The 15,629-nt window shown below is 42.0% G+C and overlaps 1 protein-coding gene across 1 annotated transcript; it reads right to left on the bottom strand.

The window, feature by feature from the left end:
• Positions 1-819: 819 nt before the first annotated feature.
• On the bottom strand, positions 820-12,574 carry ntrk2b (neurotrophic tyrosine kinase, receptor, type 2b). The gene is made up of 16 exons (XM_034546958.1): positions 12,378-12,574; positions 10,250-10,324; positions 10,104-10,175; positions 9,939-10,007; positions 9,685-9,836; positions 9,378-9,514; positions 8,205-8,337; positions 7,393-7,718; positions 7,035-7,088; positions 6,652-6,751; positions 5,763-5,951; positions 5,107-5,237; positions 4,819-4,991; positions 3,783-4,023; positions 1,592-1,750; positions 820-1,005 (listed from the first exon to the last, which is right to left on the bottom strand). The coding sequence occupies exons 1-16, from the start codon at positions 12,572-12,574 to the stop codon at positions 820-822; spliced, it is 2,394 nt and encodes a 797-aa protein (XP_034402849.1).
• Positions 12,575-15,629: the final 3,055 nt, after the last annotated feature.

Here is a 15,629-nt window from a genome sequence, read left to right as displayed (position 1 = left end):
TATGCCCTTGTGTTTTACAACCTCACAGTTGATTTTACATGAGGAAAATCCTCCCATGGACTTGTGTCGGTTATATATAACTATGAGAATCTATATGGGTTTCTGATTAAACCTACGTGTATAATAATATACATGTAGGTTTCACATTTTTAAAAAGAAAAAGTTTTCTGGAGGTGACTGAAAAAGCGTGGTATGAAAACAGAGACAACATATATAAATGCTACAAATATTAAAATAGCCTGTGAAATATAAAAGAAAAAAAAAGCTTCAGCTGTAACTTGATGAGCATTTTTTGTTTTGTTTTTGTAATCTTCCTGCAGAATAAGTTGCTCTGTGTGTCGAAAGAAGAGAAAGCTCTATCTACAAAGTTGTGTCCATACGCTGTCCGTTATGGAGACGCATTATTTCCCCTTTCATTCCCAGCAAAATGGAACACAGGAGATGATTTGATGCGATGAACGTCGACCGAGGAACCCGGTGATCAGTATTTCTGATTACCGGGTTTCCTTCATCTGTATGCCTTTCACATATGTCTGCGTTTTGGTTTAACATTGACGAAAAACATGCCTCCGTGACGTCTGCAAATAAAGAGACAACAAAACAAAAAAAAGCAAAAAAAATCACTCAAAATTTAAGGCTTTTCTCGATGTAATGAGGACACGGACGATAGCATTTACAGGGACATTTACAGCCAGGGTGCTGTACACAAACACGCTCGCACAGTCGCACAACCGACACTCTTTTTCTCTCCTCTCCCCGTCCCATTATGTGCAAACACACACACACACACAGAAAAGTACATACAAGAACACCGGTGCATCAGCCCAGTATGTCCAGGTACACGGGTGAGGCCTTGGCCAGGCTCTGGAGCATGCTGTGGATCTCCTTGATGTTCAGCCTCATGTAGGGCTCCCTCTGCCAGCAGCCCAGCATCAGGTCGTACACCTCTTTGGGACAGGAGCGGGGCCTCTGCAGCACGCGGCCCTGCGTGATGCACTCGATCACCTGCAGGGGGACAGAGGGACAATGTGCTGTTTGGCCCGGGGTGGGGTGGGGGTGGGTGGAGGTGTTGGAATGAAAAATAGCAACGCAGCAAGTTCCCCTCAGATGTTCGATCTCCAGCGAAATGAAAACGTTAGAAGGGGTTGAACGACGTTTGCTCTGGTGGTTATGAGTATGACTACCAAGTCCCTGATTCACATTCAGCCAGGGGCTTTTCGTTGCATTGTATTCTCCATCCATCTCCCCTTTCATCTCTTGCCATCTCTCCACTATCTCATAAATGCCCCTCCCAAGAAATCTAATAAAAATAATGTAGTTTATTTACAAAAAAAAAGATAAAAATGGAGAAAAACAATGCCGCAAATCAAAACAATCAGAATGGGAGTTTAGCATTGCAGTTCAATTATAAATAAATAATGGGCTTGTGTTTCGGTTGCACACACCCCTGATTATTGTTATATATTTCCCAAGTTTACAACTTTAGACTGTTATTATAACGAGAGTAGTAGTAAGAGTAGTTCATGAATAGGTGTAATTGAAAGTCTCCGAGCTCTGACTCAAGTATCCGCGGACCTCGTGTGACTCTGACCTCATTGTTGGACAGCTGGTACCACGGCTGCTTGCCGTAGGTGAAGATCTCCCACAGCACCACGCCGAGGCTCCACACGTCACTCTCTGTGGTGAACCGCCGGTACATGATGCTCTCTGGAGGCATCCAGCGGATCGGCAGCATCGTATGACCGCCCACCTGCAGGGAGAGAGAGAGAGAGAGAGAGAGAGAGAGAGAGAGAGAGAGAGAGAGAGAGAGAGAAAGAGGGGGAAATCAGTCTCCATTAGAAACCAACACCATGAGCCCCGCTGAGGAGTTTAAAGCGACTGGTTGGATGTTATGAGGATATTATTTAGCCAAGCTTGTGGACTATGGATGAGAGTGTCAGTTGGTGGTTTCACCACTTTGATATCCAGACTGAAAGATCTCAAAAACCTCTACATGTATTGACATGAAATGTGGTCCAGACATGCATGGTGCCCAGAGGATATACATTATAATGCCTTTGGTAGATCCTTTGGATGCATTCTCCTCATAACTCCACAGACCTCAAGTCATCCACCAGATGCCCTCACCTGACCTCCCCTCCCAACTATGCACCTGTTCCCACTTTCCTCACCAGCCTTGCAGATGTATATATATATATATATATATATATATATATATATATATATATATATATATATATATATATATTGTATATACTGTATACAGTTGTAAATAGCTTTACCACCTTATGTGTTTTGCATCCTGAACCAAACTTTGTTTCGGTGGTGAAGGATTACAATAACATTAAAACATCATAAAAACTGTTCAAGGTGAACAATTAATGGGGAATTCAGTGACGTTGTGGGATACAAATCACAGTCTGAGAGCCTGTGGGCTTGACTTTATGATACCAGGTCTGTTTAAGTCCTTTCTTGGTATTTACCCTCATCTATTTAAATTAAATGTGTCAGTATAACACACACAGCTCAACAGGACTTCATCCCCACAAAATGATCATGCAGTTTAACATTTCTCTAAAACATTACAACCTTCATGGAATGCACAGGGTTTTAAGGTAGGTGTACCTAATAAACTGGCTACTAAGTGTATTTTTTCTTCTTCTTCATTTTGAGCATTTAAATTGAGCCACTCTGGCATTCCTGAAACACGCCTGTTATTACATCAAAAGCTTTTATCCAAGCAGCATCTTCTTGTTTTCTTTCATCAGATATTTCCTGTCTACTAAATGCATTTCCTCCTCTCACTGTCTCCTCTCTTATCTAATCACCATCCTTTCACATTCATCACCTCACCTACATGTACCGTAAACTCGCGTGCGCCATCGCACCATCACGTCATACTCCGTCTAACTGGCAGATCGACAACGGAGCACGGATGTAACGCCACATATTTCTAGTTTTATTCACCCCACGTTATTTATGTCATCCTCTAACCGTGAGTTTGACATATTATTATATTGCTGTTTGCTCTAATTCATCGCGTCACATGATTCCCTTTTATTTATCAAATTATAGCAGCGTCATAATGTTAGCTGTGTCTTTATTTGATCAAATAGTTTGACATTAGGAGTTGTTGACAGGCCCTAATGCAGGGAAATGCATGATTTTTGTGTTTTCTGACTCCACTTTGGGCAGCAGAGGGCACTGTGGGATTCCAGATAGGACTGGAGACAGAAAGGATGAGGGAATAAAATGCATCCATCTGTTCCTCACAACATGACAAATGATGTGTGTGTGTGTGTGTGTGTGTGCGTGTGTGTGTGTGTGTATATTATTTTGGTATTATTGGCCTGTAATGTGAGTGTAATCTTCTCGTCAGATCATATGGTGCGCCGTAACTCCTCTACGGTTTAATAATGTGATGATATTCACGTAGAGTGAAGGGACGTATTAGCTCCTTTGCCCAGGGAGAAAAAAAAACTGCCGAAGCATTTTTTTGCACTGTTGGCCCTGATTACCATGGAAACAGTAATTTTATGCAGATTATAGAATTTGCATTTAAATGGTATTAAAAATAGATAAAATACCTCTGGTTAAAATTGACATTTCTGCAGCTACACAGTTATTTCAGGCCAAAACTGGAATAAAATTCTAATTACATATTTGAGACCGTGCGTATGTGGCTACATTTCCATATTTCCATGTTTATATATCGGAGTGTGTGTGTGAGTAAAATACAAGGTGAGAGAAGGGTAAAATATCAAAAAATACTCTGGACTCACTCTGTAGTAGTCTGTGCTGTAAACATCTCTGGACATGCCGAAGTCGCCGATCTTCACCAGCAGGTTCTCTCCTACCAGGCAGTTCCTGGTTGCCAGGTCTCTGTGGACAAAGTGCTGAGAGGCCAGGTAGACCATGCCGGCCGCAATCTGTTGGGCAATGTGCAGCATCTGGGACTGGGTGAGCTCCACCAGGATGCTGTGTTGACCGTCTGACATGAGCACCGCATCAGGACCGTGGGACCTGCACCCAGACACACGGCATCAGAGCTTGTGTTGAGAAAACGGAACGCCGAACGCCAAATATTCACAAAGTTTGTCTATTTAGCGAAGGAAAAGAACATTTAAAATGAAAAAATGAATCGATAAGAGAAATTGTTGCAGGTTAATTCGTTTGTATCAGTAATTCAGATGCATCCTAAAACACAAATAGATGGGGATTTCTTTGAATTAATCCAATAAATTAAATAATCTAAATAATACATAGATATAATGGACATTAAAGGTGATGGTAGGTTATCTATTTATTTGTATTCCTTAATTGTTGTACAAAGCCATGCTAGCTGTTTCCTGTCTCTATGCTAAGCTAACTAGCATTTTGTTGAGCGAACAGACATGTGAGTGGTCACTCAGCTCAAGTAAATGTTGGAATAGTGTTGAACTATTCCTTTAACACTGTTTTCAGAAGTCATAATAATGATCCCACCTGAGGAACTAAATTTGGAGTCATGAGATTATTTACGAAAGCAGAAAAAACAACTATTTGTGCTCCATAAAATTGGGTATATTTTCTTTTAATTCAAACTAAAGTCATTCTAACTTTTTTAAAGGGTCACAGGCCAAAAGGATGCCATTAAAGACCATTGACTTAAATGATGAGGACTTGTGAGCATCACCCTGATTACCATGGAAACAGTAATGTTATGCAGATTATAGAATTTGCATTTAAATGGTATTAAAAATAGATCAAATACCTCTGGTTAAATGTGTTGAACTATTCCTTTAACACTGTTTTCAGAAGTCATAATAATGATCCCACCTGAGGAACTTGTTCAGGTCCCCGTGTTTCATATATTCGAACACCATGATGAGCGGGTCGCTCTCCACACACACGCCGTAGAAAGTGACGATGTGTTCATGTTGCAGGTTGGTGAGGAGCTCGGCCTCTCGGTAGAAGTCCGCCCGGCCGCTCTCGTTGGCCTCTTTCAGAGTCTGTCGTAAAGGCGAAGGCACAAAGGAGAGGTGAAGAGCATCGTCTGTGAGAAAGTGCATCTAGTGTGAATGGATGACAAAGTGAAGGGATTATTTGAGTCTTCCTCGTCGGTACCTTGACGGCCACGTGGAGCTTCTCCTGGTCCGGTGTCAGGTTGTAGCACTCGGCCAGAAACACCTTCCCGAAGGCTCCCTCTCCCAGCTCCCGCTTCAGCACAATGTTGTGTCTCTTGATGTGCTGCACAACTTGAATGCAGAATACGACACATTATTTTGAGTCGGGACTATATACTGTATATATCGGTCACAGTTATGCAGGTCAAGTTAGATTGATATTTTCCAACATCTCTAAATCTCCAAAACTGAAAGAGATCAACTTTTCACGAAAATAAAACTGACAAAAGAAGCAATTGCGCATATTTGAAAGGTATAGGAACGAGCAAATGTTTGACATTTTCTTTTGCTTGATTGATGAATAATTATCCAAATTGATTTCGACAAATCGATCCGGCACGATACAAATTTCTCAAACTATAATAAACCACCTGCAGTTGCGTCTGAGAAAGAAAAGCATTGAGGTCATTCTGCTGAGTTGAGCCTTCTGTAAACAAGCAGCTTTTGTTTCTGGACATCATCTGACTGTCCGGGGAGTCACTATCACAATGCGGCTGGATGCTGATAATAAATATGGCGTCCGGCTGCGACCCCTGCATGGATTTATCTGAAAAGGTCCGGGTTACCGGCCATTTGTCGAGCGAGGCGGTAACTCACACGTGTCAGATTTCAGCATGCTGCCGGAGTTACGGAAGTACTGAGGGTTCTCAATGACAGGAATCTTTGTCATCCCGATGATCACCGCGTCTGGACCCATCTCCGAGGACGACGGGGTGTTGTTGCCATTGGAGACGTGATGAAGAGGGCTGGCAGAGTCATCGTCATTACTGATGACTGAGGAGGAGCCTAGGGAGCCGAGGAAGGAGGAGGATGATAGAGAGACAGTAGATGAGTAAAGATTAACGGCATGTGGAGAGAAGGAAAGAAATTGTGGTCAGAGAGGAGGAGGAGGAAGAAGGTTGAAGGGGGGAAAAAAGACATATTGTACAAATTGTACATAATGACCAAAAGATAAACGAGGCAGATGTCATCTTAAATCAACATGAGTGCATGCCTTCAGAAGAAGCTAGCACTCACAAATTCCTATGGTCATATTGACGTAGTACAATGAGCTTTGAGTCAACCAAAACACTTTATTCCTTCTATTTAGCACTTATAAGTAACACCCCATAATGTAGTTGCAAGCAGATATACGGACATTAAGTGTTTTATTAATTATTTTTTCTAATATAATCTCATGAATCATCCTAGGATTTGTTTCTGTGTGTAATAAAACATCTACGCTATACAATGTTATTAACTGTTTATATATATATATATATATATATATATATATATATATATATATATTTATATATATATATATATATATATATATATATATATATATATATATATGTAACATCATATGTAACACGACTGGAAACAAGCTAACTTTCCCCCTGCTTCCAGTCTTTGTGCTAAGCTAAGCTAACCAGAGTGGTGTCGATCTTCTCATCTAACTCTGGGGAATCAAAGTGTTGAACTATTCAGAAGATTAGTTCACCTTTAATACCAAACTTGGAGTTTCTTCCATATTTCAGAATGATCACCATCAGAACGCAGCCAGTCAAGGCAACTCCTGCGATTCCCACAACAACATACACCTGTGAAGACAACAACAAAAAGAAACTGTCAACAAAAACATCTGAGATCCTTTTAGATCCGTGGTTCCCAACATGGGGTCGGGATCCCCGTAAGGGGCCGCAAACTAAATTTGGAGTCAGAAAGCAGAAAAAAAAACTATTTATGTTCCATAAAATTGGGTATATTTTCTTTTAATTTCTTTTCAAACTAAAGTCATTCTAACTTTTTTAAAGGGTCACAGGCCAAAAGGATGCCATTAAAGACCATTGCCTTAAATGATGAGGACTTGTGAGCATCACTTACTGCAACACTGTCGTCCAGCGGAGGAGAGTCTGGAAAAAAAAGATAAAAATAAAAGTAAAGTAAAATAATAACTATTAAGAGCAAACAAATGACTTTGCAAACGCTGAATGTAATGCCACGTTAGATGCACTTACCAGTGGTGTCTGGGCAGAGGCCACAGGAGGAGAAACAGATCACAGGAGAGTCATTTCTAACCATCTATACAGTTATTCTCAAGCTGATAAGAATAACAGATGTTCGTTTTATAATGCTGAATCATTACTTACAGTAGTAGAAGGTTTCTTCTGTTGAAAAGAAGAACAATAAGTGTGTTAGTGGTCAACTTCAGAAACAGAAATCGGCCGACTTCTTGCTGAATGAACTGTGAAAAGACACCTGTGTGGTTGATGTAAGGCGGGTCGATGAACTGGGCAGTGACCTCCTTCTCGTCCCGGCCGTACTTATTCTTCGCCACCAGCCTGTAAACGCCGTTATTGATGTGCGTGGGGTTGACCAGCTGCAGGCAGCCGTGGTACACGCTCTTGGTGGACATGTGGAACCTGGTGCGCATGTGCTCGTGCTCCAGCAGAGCCACGTTCTCTTGGTACCACTGCAGCTTGGGCTTGGGGTTCCCCTTCACGCTGAATGGGATGCACCAGTGGTGGTCCCGCTCCGGCTCCAGCAGCTGCTGGACGGTGGGGGCAACTGACAGGGCGGCAACAGGAGAGGAAGAGTAATAACGGGACGATAGGAAATCAACACCGGGAGTAAAAGCCAGTGTGTGGGGAGGGGGGGAAGCAACATTTATGGGCTTCGAGAGGAGATGCAGTTGGGGGGGGGAGAGAGGGAGGAGATGCAACATCTAAACGCTGACATCAGGAAAACATGGAGGAGGAGAATGAGGAGAAGTGTGGCTCGACACAAGCAGAGAGGAGTGTGGTATAGGCACGAGGAGCTTCACAGGAGGAAGAGTTATGGACAGGAAACATGGAGAGTCAATACGATTCGCCATGAGACAGTAACGATAACAAAGTGAGGAGCCTTGTGCTTCCACGGGAGAAAACGTTTTAAAAGACCACGCGAGGAGATTAAGACAAAAATGAACTCTTCCGACAATAAATATAATGTCTAAAGATGCATGCTGCAGTTACAGTCAATTATATTATATTATTAAAAAGTAGGAGTGCTTACAGAGAATGTTGAGCTGCAAGGTGGCCTCGCTCTGACCGACCATGTTCTCGGCGCTGCAGATGATCACCTTGTCGTTATCGTCGGAAGACAGCTTCGACAAGGTGATGCTGCTCTCCGTATCCGAAGGTTCGATCTGAAAACATTATGAGATTGCTTCATATGTCCCATAGTATCTATTTGTAAAAGTGTGACGTAACCGTTCAGCTAACTGCCACAACACCGTCCCTTTTTTCCCTGTGAAAGGTTATTTTTGGGGAGTTTTTCCTGATTCGATGTGAGGTCCTGGGACAGGGATGTCGTGTGTGTACAGATTGTAAAGCTCTCTGAGGATAATTTGTAATTTGTGATATTGGGCTATACAAAATAAACTGAATTGAATTGAACAGACTGACTGTCTCATTATCATCAGATCCTATGGAAATACCAATACTGGGTTTTAGTACGTACTGCAGCTGCCCTTCCAAAGTACTTACTGTTGCATGCGGTATAGGCATTGATATACTCCTTCGTCACAACATTGCACCTTGAACTTTGACCTTTGCGGGTCAGAATAGCTAGAAAAGCGTGCTAGCTTGTTTACTGCAAAATTTGACCGGATGCTGTGACACATCCTGGTATTTTGGGCTTTTGACATACTATGTATTGGGACGTACTAAATGTTTTTTCTGGCATACTAAATAGTATGGAAGTATGGGTATTGGAACACACAGCAAAACTGTGTGCGATACTGTCTCTTAATACTTTCCTACTCTGCTTTGGCATCCAGCTCTGAGTTCATGGTGATGATGTGAATCTTCCCAGAAACCAATAGTTCCAGTTGAGTAGAAACATATGGTTTCATTTAAATTCAATCATCCCTGATGTCTTTTTTATGGTTGACGACAACAATGAAGCTCCCTGAGAAGAAGAAGAAGCTAAACAGACTTTTCTGGATCAGTCCTGTATTCAGTTTGAGTCTTTTAATGGAATTTGTTGACTATTAGACGAATAAAGAATTAAGTCCGAAGCCCACCTCTCAATCACGACCTTCATGTAGTTCACAGAGGTAGTTTTGAAGCTTCGTTGGAGCTCATCTCACGAGTAATATTTTCAAAAAAAGATTCCTCAAAATAACCAAGACCCCAGAGTGGGGGACCTGTACCAAAGGTTTAAACAGGAAGCTGACTGGCTCACCTCGTGGTGGGTGGAGAGCCAATCGAGGTTCCACAGTATCTCAGGAGGAGGGGAGCCCGAGGCGCTGCACACAGCTTTGACATTAGTCCCCTGCATCATCGTCACGGTTTTCGGGGTGACCTCTACTTTGGGAATCACTGCGAGAAAATGAGCACAAGGCATAATTGGACATCCGACCAGACCTTTGCATTGATTGATTTGTTTACAGATTTATTCCCGTCTTTCCGGTCTCCGTGACGCGATCATCTCTCCGAGCGTCCAATATCAGATACCCAGCATTGCTTATTATAACATGGTTTCACATTACCACAGTCTGGTGGAGTGAGCGTAGCAAAGGCTCTCGGCGCTCCTCGGTCGTCTATGCATGTCAGCTCTGGACTGTCGGTTTCTTCAAGGAGCCTCAGTTTGATCCACAAGTTCTCACAAACACAATCCAGAGGGTTACCGGACAGCAGGAGCCTAAGAAAATGTAAAGAAAACACAGCACATGAGAACCTCTTTTGCACACACCACACAAAAAAAAGAGATGTACTGACACTTTTCTCTACACGCAACACTCACGGGTATGTTGAGTTAAAGTTCTGAAATATTCTCCATGACAGTGTTGATAGGTTATTGTCTCGGAGATTTCTAAAAAAACGGGGAAAAATGACAATCAAAATCTGGCTACTTGTGTGTACATCAGTGACGCAACTACAGAGGGTCTTTTAAAAAAAAACTACTTACACATATTGGAGTCTTGTGTTGTTGAAAAATGCATCTGACGATATAGACGTCAGTCTTGTCCTCATCACTGTTCTGTGGGTAAAATGTGGAGTCAAATATGTTGCGGTTCCATGTAAAACACGAAAGACACACTGTGTGGTACTTACAGGTTTCTGAGGTTTATGTAGTGCCTCAGACTGTTGTCATTGATGTCAAACAGTCTGTTTTGATTCGTAATGTATCTGTGAAAGAAAAGGGGATTACAAAGTGTTATGACACGTGCACACACCGTTCATTTAATGTAAAGTTAGTCTGGAAGTAGATACAAACTGAGAAGGTCTGGCGGCTGGTTAATAACTTGATCTGAAATTGGTATGTTTGTTTGTATGCGTGTGTGTGTGTGTGTGTGTGTGTGTGTGTGTGTGTGTGTGTGTGTGTGCGTGTGTGTGTGCGTGTGTGTTATATTCTACAATGTCACAATGACGGCGTTCAATCAGTTCAAAACTTAAAAAGTGGGCCAGTGTTTAAACAATTGAAAGAGTAACAGACTGGTTAAAAGTGTGCGTGTGTGTGTGTGTGTGTGCGTGTGTGTCTCTGTGTGTATGCATGTGTGTGTGTGTGTGTGTGCGTGCATGCATGCATTTTAGGAAACTAAATACCATGACAGTGCTTTTTCATTTATTTAGCAGACATAGTCAGCTAAACGTGATATATTCTGCCCACACAGCTGTCATGTTCTTCTACTAAAGGGAATTTAGTCTGCAGCACTTTTAATTGTCAATATAATGTGAGCCAGTTAAACAGCATGTTTACACACTGGCAGCATGTTGTGTGATAGACGTTATGCTTTTGTTTTGTTGCTGTTATTTTTTTATTTTTTTTATGTTTTGTGAAATTAGTTTACGGTATTTAAATGAAGGGTTTGAGTAATAAATGAAAAAAAGCATTGCATTTTATTTTTTTAATGTTTTGCTATATTAGTTGACGGTATTTAAATGAAGAGTTTAAGTAATAAATGGGAAAAAAATATTTCACAATATATTGTGGAAGTAAACAACCCTTTCACAGTATCAGAAAATAATTTTGTTCTGATATTTTTTTAAATGACACACAGGTTGTTTTTAATATTTCTTTAATAGGTGGGGAAACATTGTATTGTATACTTTATAAAACAATGCTACAATATATTACACGTTTAAGTATCCTCAACAATCTAAATGGAGTTAGCTGCTTCATGAGCATTTATTCCTAAGTATTACAAATGAGGCGCAGGATTTATTTGGTATTCATGGTTAGATTTTTAGAAGGTGCATCTGACAAGCATGGTTCCCATCAAAATGCAATTTATTTGAACATTATACTTCAACTGTGACCACCCATTAAAAGAAATGCCCCTTTCCAAGGGTCAAGCTGCTAAAAGACTTCCACCATGTGCAAAATGAAGAAAAAGAAGAATCAACTCAATAAACTACATTCATGGTAGGTATATGTTTCCAGTCTGTCTGCCTCAGTAAAACTCACCCACTCTCCCCTCCATTCTCCACTGGGTGCCATGCAGTTGTATACACATGTGCAGGGTTGTAGCAGGTACACTCCGACACAAGCCTACACACTGACGCAGATAAGGCTACATAACGGTGGGTAGCCTATCGCCGGCTGTATACACCTGATGGGATCTCATGTAATCTGGCAACAATGTGGTCTTATTTTTTTTTTTACGTTGAGGTTATATCACACCGCCGCCCAAAAGCCCAAATGAACACCTCAGAGGCGGCGTCGGGCCTAAACATTTTCTCCATCACTACCTCTGGAGCTGTTTTGTAAAGGAAACACCGACTAATCCAAATAAGCCTGACGCGCACTCTCACCATTATTACGCACACACACACACACACACACACTATCGTCGTTACTGGCACGCGCGACCCCCGTCTCCGCCAGATACACACACACGCACGCACACGCGCGCGCGCGCACACACACACACGCGCGCGCACATATACTAGGCAACATGATCGGACAAACCCTTGGTTATAGGAAGAAGAAAATCTCACATTTTCGCGTTTGACATTATAAACGCAGAAGGCATATCTCTATTGATCTGTAATCCACAGGGCGAAATGATATCAGGCCTGCTGTTATTAATGTTGCTGTTGGTGTTACTATTATACCTACATTATAATAATAATCCTAGCCCCTGGGTATTATTGCGACTTGCGATCGAAGGTAGATCTTTACGCATTGCATCCTAATAAGTTCATACGCTGTCCGCACGATCATTTTTCATACACTTACATCTCGGTGATGTTTTCCATGTCATCTAACGGGAGGACAGGGAAATCCTCGATCCCCGGTACAGAATCAATACAAACAATCCTTGAGATGCTGCAAGTGCAGGATGCGGGGCAAGCATCGCTAAATCTCCACAGCCCCATCAAAACCAAAAACAATCCAAGACGAGCCATGCCATATTCCCCCACGCTGGAGTCCATCGCAGGTCCAATGATATGCCACGAATCCCCCAAACAGAATCTGGTCGGATTGAATTATTGGTGAGATTTCCTCCCTCGCCGCTTTTTATCTGGCCAAGTTAATCCTTTCGACTCCGCAAGGAAAGAAGAAGAAAAAAGAAGAAAAGAAAAAAAGACTACGCCGTCGGTGAGGAATGCGCAGAGCCCACGGTTTTAATATCAAGATGCCATGGACTGGCCTTCCCGTCTCCGCAGAGCTGGTATCACACTACTGCATATCGATGTCGTGAAGCAAGGTGTCAAGTGGTCCGTCCTGCTGCTGATGCTGCTGCTGCTGCTGCTGTCTCGCTCCTCTATCCTCGGTACAGACTGTTCGCCTCTACCTTGTAAAACAAATATGAGGTGTTCCAGATGTTTAGAGATCAATAGGCACGGCCCCCACGAGCGCTTTCTCATACGTGTGGTGATGGGGAGGGAAATAAGAGCGACTGCACAGTGGAGTAAGGATGCGTGGTGATGCTGCGTGTGTAGGGGAGGAAGGCTACCTGCATGCGTCTATCGATTATCGCCGATGACGAGCGCTTCTCCCCCCAGCCATCACTGGGATCGGGTTCATATGGGGGGGGGGGGGGGGGGGGGGGAGAGAGATGGTTGTGATGATACCCTGGAGATATATTTCCGACCAAATGTATTTGTAGGAATTTCTTAGTGATTTATTTATTTATTTATTTTTTACCATGCAACAAAACCTCCAACACATCACCTGCTGCAGTCTCATTCGGGCTTCACGAAGTGGCCAGCTGTGGGTCAAATGTCCCACAACAACAATATGGATGTAAACTCTTGTGTAGTTGCTCTGAAGCCGTGCATTGGATGGAAGCCCCCCCCCCCCCACACACACACACACACACATACACACACACACACACACGCTCACACTCACACAAACACCCGCACACACACACACACACACACACACACACACACTGTTGTACGGTTGGCCATTAGGCCTATAGTGACGTACGGTTGACGCACAAGACGGGGTGCATCTATGAAAAATAATTACCTATACTATGTCTGCAAGCTTCAAATGGGTCGCACTCCAATTACTGGTCAGTGTGCGATAGGAGCAAGAATTACCCCAAAAAAACAAAAGCTTTGCTATATCTTTTTTTTTTAAATGATTCCTGACAAAAAGCATTTAGTCCGAAGTTATGTTTTTTTTTTTTCTAGGACACAATTTAATCACAACCCACTGCAATCATTTGTAAGGGTTTTATTTGTAGCGCTGGTAATTAGATTCAAGTTTAATAAACCATGACCTATTAACTAGATTTGAATTTCTCAACAATATTTAGGGACTGACCTGCCATAATGTTGGTGTCCATTCACCAATATATATTATTAATCTTTAGACATGAATTGCAACGTACTGTTGTTACCTTTAAAGACCCAAACTGAGCTGATTAAACTTCCTTAAAATCCTTAATTTGTTTTGATCTTTTATGAGTTACAATGCAGTGCTCAACATCAAGGTGATACTATGTTTCAAAACGGTCAAATAAAATTTGTTTACCAGTGGATTCCTAAATTTCACTCATAATGAGGAGGCATACTCAGCTAGGACACATGATCTATGACACAGCCTGGATGGTTAGTGTTGCTATGGTGACTTGCTTTTTACAAATAGCGCTGACAATGTCAAGTGTCGCTATGGTTGCAGATGAAAATATGTACGCAGTCTTTTTTTATGAGAAACATCAAGAACTGAATTATATCTGTCTCCATGGTAACCTCAGAGTATAGGAGAGGGAAGAGAGCTCTTTATTTTGCAATATATCCTTTATATCTGAATGAGCATGACAACACTATTAGAAAAAAGGATGTTTAAAATAATATGGACACAAGTCAGGCTTTACAATAAATGGGTGGCGGTGAGGTGGCCTTATTATTTTAACACTGTAGGAAAATGAAAGAGAATATAGTTGTACTGAGAAAAGTAGATTTGTGCATCTGTGTGTTTTATTTCTGATCATATTAATTACTTGTGAATTCACAGAATACTTAAATGAACTGTATATTTATCTTTTTTTAAATGTTCTAAAGCTTGAAACATGGAGATTTTGAACGTTTGCACTGGTTCCTCCAGAGTTTGAACTTTAACTTGCGACGGCAGAAAGAACCGTGACATCTTGAACGCTCAGAGACTTTTGGCGTGCCAAGCCAAGAGTCATTCCTCCTCTCGTGCATCTACTTTGGTGCCACGCTGCTCCACCTCTTCCCAGCCGGTGGCAGACTTGTCCTGAACCTTGCGTGCAGTGATGCAGCTGTGACTCAGCCCACTGCTCTACATCCTGTACTACACACTGTATCTCAGTGTATGGATTATCAACACTGCTGTGTCTTATCTGACTGAAGACAAACAATAGCACATTGTAATTGGAGCTTCTAAAACTATACTCTCATCACCCAGGATTTATGAGTTATGTATATTGGGAAATCAACAGAATGTGTTTTAATCCATCGACAAAGAAAGAAAAAAAGATAAACATTGGACATTGATGATGGATTTAGGAGGCCTTACAGAGCCCATGAGGGGAGATGGCCATGATGATAGTCCTGCTAAGTTACAGAAACAGGAAAAGCCCAGAAAGACACAACCCAAAAGAAGAAGAACTACAATAAGCTCATTCTACTAAGGCCCAGAAACGAGAGGAAGAAGAACCAGACCTGGTCATTGATTATTTGACCTGCATGTCTTCAATACTTAACCTATATCATCACAGCCGACATCAGGGAGACTCAAGGCCCAGACAGGGAGGAGCCACACCATGAACAACAGTAGGAGGAGGTGATCAAAATAGATTTAAAATGCCAAACCGTAGGTAAGAAATAAGCATGATCATAATCATTAAATATTAATAGAAATGAGTTGCCAATAATTTCTGGAAGACACTGCGATGCAGAACTCTCTCGACCCCAATGTCCGGCTGGCTTCAGGAGCCGATAGTCCTCTGGCTTAACAGCTGGAACGAGATGGGCGTTCAGCAAATGATGGGGATCATCTTGTTGGCTC

This window comes from Cyclopterus lumpus, chromosome 12 (assembly GCF_009769545.1).
Source record: "Cyclopterus lumpus isolate fCycLum1 chromosome 12, fCycLum1.pri, whole genome shotgun sequence".
Classification (NCBI taxonomy): domain Eukaryota; kingdom Metazoa; phylum Chordata; class Actinopteri; order Perciformes; family Cyclopteridae; genus Cyclopterus; species Cyclopterus lumpus.
The sequence above is the reverse complement of the archived record's forward strand: the minus strand, read 5'-3'. Positions and strand labels throughout refer to the sequence as shown.

Excerpts from the sequence above, each read along its gene's own strand:
- ntrk2b (XM_034546958.1), bottom strand. The coding sequence starts at position 12,574 with ATGGACTCCAGCGTGGGGGAATATGGCATGGCTCGTCTTGGATTGTTT. Across the intron at positions 7,089-7,392 it reads CAGGTGTCTTTTCACAGTTC|TTTTATTTTTATCTTTTTTT; the intron begins ATTCAGCAAGAA and ends ATTTTACTTTAC. Across the intron at positions 6,752-7,034 it reads CGCTGGACGACAGTGTTGCA|GTGTATGTTGTTGTGGGAAT; the intron begins GTAAGTGATGCT and ends TTGTCTTCACAG.